General features: G+C 46.6%; 1 protein-coding gene across 1 annotated transcript in view; it reads right to left on the minus strand.

Annotated features, from left to right (window-relative positions):
* Nucleotides 1–900: 900 nt before the first annotated feature.
* hic2 (hypermethylated in cancer 2) overlaps nt 901–4,525 on the minus strand; it is a 13,279-nt gene continuing 9,654 nt past the window's right edge. The window contains exon 2 of the mRNA XM_023406120.2: nt 901–3,638. Coding sequence (XP_023261888.1) covers nt 1,828–3,582 — 1,755 coding nt within the window. The 5' untranslated portion in view covers nt 3,583–3,638 and the 3' untranslated portion in view covers nt 901–1,827. The remainder of the gene's footprint in view (nt 3,639–4,525) is intronic.

Here is a 4,525-nt window from a genome sequence, read left to right on the forward strand (position 1 = left end):
ATACAATGTCATCAAGTCCTGTTTTTAAAGTCAGGGAATATAAAGTGATAAGGACTCTGGAAAAAAACAAAAACAAAAAAACAAAAAAAAACATGTTCAGAGAACACATTTTCTAACTTTACCAGTTTGGTTAGGTGGTAAAGTTTACATTATACCGGCCCACCAATCAGCACAAGCTTTCCTTGCAAACCACAAGAACCTTCCTCAGTCTCAGAGTCATTGGCCAAAACTCCATCAAAAGAGTGGATTTCTTTGTCTGGACTTAGAATATAATTCATAATTTGTTTTATACAGCAAAAAGAAAATCAAAAGTGAAATAATTTAGTATGCTATATATCTTAAGTACATCTTTTTTAAAAACTTTGGTTATGAACTTGTCTAGCAATGTTTGTTAGTTAGCTCTGTTCTCCTCAACATTCATAAGATCTTTGGAACACTATACATCTAAACTAACTAACTAAACAACCACTATTTGCTCCAGGCAGAAGCTACAGTACACTTTGAGGTGGGGCCACACTGAGCAGGGCACCCGGAAAGCTATATTTGACAAGTACAAACAACAGCTAAAACAATATTAATGTGTAAAATCTATGAGCATTAAAAAAACCTGTGTTGAGAGATGGGCAGGTTAAAGCATTAGGTGAAAAGTTACCATAATCTACACACTTTTTACAATTAATTACATAGGAACTTTCAACTAATCAACATAGAGTTCATAAGAGTAATCAGAGGTAGCGAGGTCACAAGCCTATATAAATAGACTTTTCTTTTTTCTGAGGGGAGGAAAGCTATACAGACAAAAAAATAAACGTACCCACTGAACGTAATGTTCAGTCTAAAACACCCTCTTCTTACCACCCACCCCACCCCACCCCACATCCCTCCCCTCCACAAGAAAAATCCCAAGACCTTCCAGTTTAAACATTCACTGAAACATTACAAGTTCTTTAAGTAAAACAAGTACCTCAAGGGGTTCATCTTTCCAACCAGGAGTCATTCCTAGAAGCACTAGCAGGCAAAACCGAAAACAATGAAAATCCTCTCTCTATCACCATCACTGTGAACAGCTGCAGAGAGGACTTTTGAATATTTGTCGTCTGTAAAAACTAAAACTTATTCCAATGTCATCCCACCATGAACCTTCTTTCAGGACTTTCAGTTAAAGCATGGAGATGGTCCCAAACCCAGTTATCCCTCCTCTTACATACAGATCCCCATCACCAACGTAAAGGATATAAAGCTGTCAGGGTAAAAATAATCTTTTTGCTGAATTATTGCCAGTATTGTTTACACGGGTTTTTGGTCAAAATAGCACTGGAGTACGGAGTGGACTCTCAAGTTAATCTGTTTGAGGAACAATCAAACTCAAAGACTCAATGCTCAAAAAGTAGAAGAGAGGAAGGCTGCTGAGGGGTATGAGGTGAGGGGGCTTGACATTATATTAGTACCCACATTCACATTTGACAGACTTGCAACGCAGACCAGAAGTCATGCCACTCCACACCATGGCTTCGTGACTTTGGAGAGTGACAGGAGTCAATTGTCCCTCTAGAACTCCTGAGAGGTGAGCAGACGATAGAAACGATGACACGATCCTTGCATCAACAAGATCCCACCGTCACCAAGAGCCCACCGTGGCAAACAGCAACATCATTCACTTAGCCAGGGCGTCGTAAACTGGAATTCATATGTAGAATGTCTGCATGTGAACGTGTTCGTGTGCGTTTCTTTGCTTTTGAGATGGAAAAAAAAAAAAAAGAAAAAAGAAAAAAAAAGGTAGAGAAAACTTTTTTTTCTATTCCCAGAGTTCTTTGGCTTGATGCATTTCTAAGAGGGCGAGGTGTGCATTCTCAGGTGACTGATGAGGTTGCGCTGCTGGGTAAACTTCCCCCCGCATAGCTGGCATTCGTACGGCTTCTCCCCAGAGTGAACACGCATGTGCTCTGTCAGACGGTACTGGCGTGTGAAGCGCATGCCACACTCTTCGCATGCAAACGGCTTGAGGCCAAGGTGGCTGCGCATATGGCGCGTCATGGTGCCCCTCTGGGTGAACATTTTGCCACAGATGTTGCAGGGGAAGGGCCTGGTCAGCCAGTGGCTCTTTTCATGTTGTCTCAGCGTGGCCGGGTCCTTGTAGCTCTTACTGCAGACTGTGCACTTGAATGGACGCGTTTCAGAGCCAAAGTTGGAGGGACCAACAGGGGCAGAGAGGTCCTCGGCCTCCTCCTCATCCTCCTCTTTCACAAAGGTCCCTCCCTCCTCTTTGATGTAGAGCTCGTCCTCAGTGTGCGTCTCCACGTGAGCGTTGAGCTGCTCAGAACTGGGGAAGCCCTTACCACAGGGAATGCACACATAGAGGTTGTCTCCGAATGCTGGCTCAAAACCTTCCTGCCTGTACACATAGTTGGCGCCTGCCGTCCCCCCTCCTCCACCCCCTGCACTCTCCCCATCACTTTGACCGCTCTCTTCACTGTGGTCCTGGCCGTTCTCTCCTCCTTCTTCCTCATCTTTACACTGGAAAGACTGATCAGAGGTGAAGCTGCTACCACTGCCCCCTCCAACCCCAGACGAGCGGCCATCTTTAGGACCCACAATCACACCATTAACCAGGGGCCTGTCATGATTTTCAGACTTCAACCCTGATGCCTCTCTCTTAGGCCATTCGTTCTTGCGAGCACCCTGCCGGGATTTCTTTTGGGGTGGGGGCCCATCTGGCTGGTTTTGGGTTTCCTCTGAGGTTTTAGAGGAAGAATTGAGCTCCACGGTTTCTGAGCCACAGGTGTCTACACCTGGTAGGGTGGTCGAGGAGTCGTCCAGTGAGGCACTGTTGGTTGTGGATACTGAGGCAGATTGAGGGGATTCTTGGGAGTTGCTGTGTGGGCTGAGGGCATCAGTGGCTGTGCCCGCAGAGGGAGGGCTCTTCTTGGACAGGTCTAGTCCAAGGTCTGGTTCCCCAGCACTTCCTCCACTGCTGAGGTTACCATTACTGCTCCCATTCCCCCCATTCCCATTCTTCCCAGAGCTGCCAACAAACATCTCATCATCTGAGAGTTTGTCCCGAAGGCCTTCATCTGGCTGTGGCTGGTCGGCATCGGAAGGGGTTGGAGGATAGTGGTTGTTGGGGCCAGCAGGGGTAGAAGAGGAAAGGCGCTGGTTGTTGAGGCGTAAGCGGCTAAGGGGACCTGGAGTGGAGGGTTTACCTGGCAGGGGTTTCCCACCACTGCGCTTGAGCTTCTTTCTGCACAGAGCAGCGAGGTCATGGAGCTGGAGGTAGCTGGCTGCGGTTAAGAGGGCACTGAAGTTCTGCTCACTGCTCTGGTCTGATGAGGACAGGAGCTTCCCAGTGTAGATGAAGTCCAGAACTTGTCTGAATACAGAGGGATTTACCATCTCTGTATCAAGGTTAATGAGGTTATCGTGGAGGACCAAAGATTTAAAGTAGATGCTGCTTGCGGCCAGGATGTTCTTGTGGGCACGGAAGAGCGCATTCTCCACCACGATGATAACGTCACACAGGAAGCCCTTGGCTCTCTGCTGGTTGAGTTGCAGCAGCAGGTGTTTGGCATGATTTGGCAGTTCCATTTCCACCTTCCTTCTTTCCTTCTCTCTCTCTCTTCCTACACGAGCACCACCTGAAGCTGAGAGAAAAAAAAAAAAGAAAAGGTCAGCGTTACATTGTAGACATGAAGAAGCATTAGATTGATTACTTGATCAATAACAGCTTGTTCAATACAATGTGTAAGCCAGAGTAAATAAATGACAGAAGAGTAGTGGTCTTTAACAGAGGACACTGAATGTTTCCACACTCAAGTTGGAAATGTACGAGAAAAAGTCAGAAAATGACGACCAAGGAACATGTACGAGTTTGACTGAGTTCAATGTAAAGGCATGGTAGAAAAACAGAGATAGGATTATTCAAAGTCAGTCATCAAGTTTGGTTTAGGTTTATTGCAGCCTTCAGTAGGATTAAAGTGTAATAGAGGTTTAAAATGCTTCCATGTCTGTCATATGTAACAATTCAAACTGCATGCGCCATGACTCCCAGTGTGAGGAAATCAATCTAAGCTTTTAGCTCTCTCAGGGAAATTAGGAAAACTGTTAGCACAGCGTGCCACATAATCACACGGCAGCTTAGAAACTGGACCCTTCCCTCCCTCTCGTCTTCCTTTTTAAACAAATTGCAACCCTACATGGATCAAGTTCTGATTGTGCACATTGCCACAGTTCTGGCACAAAAGCCGAAGGGGCGGAGAAGCACAAAGGGTAAAGTAACTACTTTTCTGGGATGCCTCCTCTCAGCTTCTCTTCCCTATCTCTGCGGAGTAACTCTAGTTTCGATGGGGTGCCCTCTTTGGAGACTCGGCTCACTTTAGTCTCCATTAGGTCACAGTAATGTCAGCCCTACCCCATTGTCTAGGGGTGGGGGGTCGGTGGCACAGCAGGGCCGGGGGGAGGGATTAGGTGACACCTGAGCAGGTAAACTACACAGGAGCAAGGGCAGAAGGGGGGGGGGGGGGGGGGGGGC

The sequence above is a fragment of the Seriola lalandi genome, unplaced genomic scaffold (genome assembly GCF_002814215.2).
Source record: "Seriola lalandi dorsalis isolate HSWRI2012SDOR001 ecotype SW California unplaced genomic scaffold, Sedor1 jcf7180002054294, whole genome shotgun sequence".
Classification (NCBI taxonomy): domain Eukaryota; kingdom Metazoa; phylum Chordata; class Actinopteri; order Carangiformes; family Carangidae; genus Seriola; species Seriola lalandi.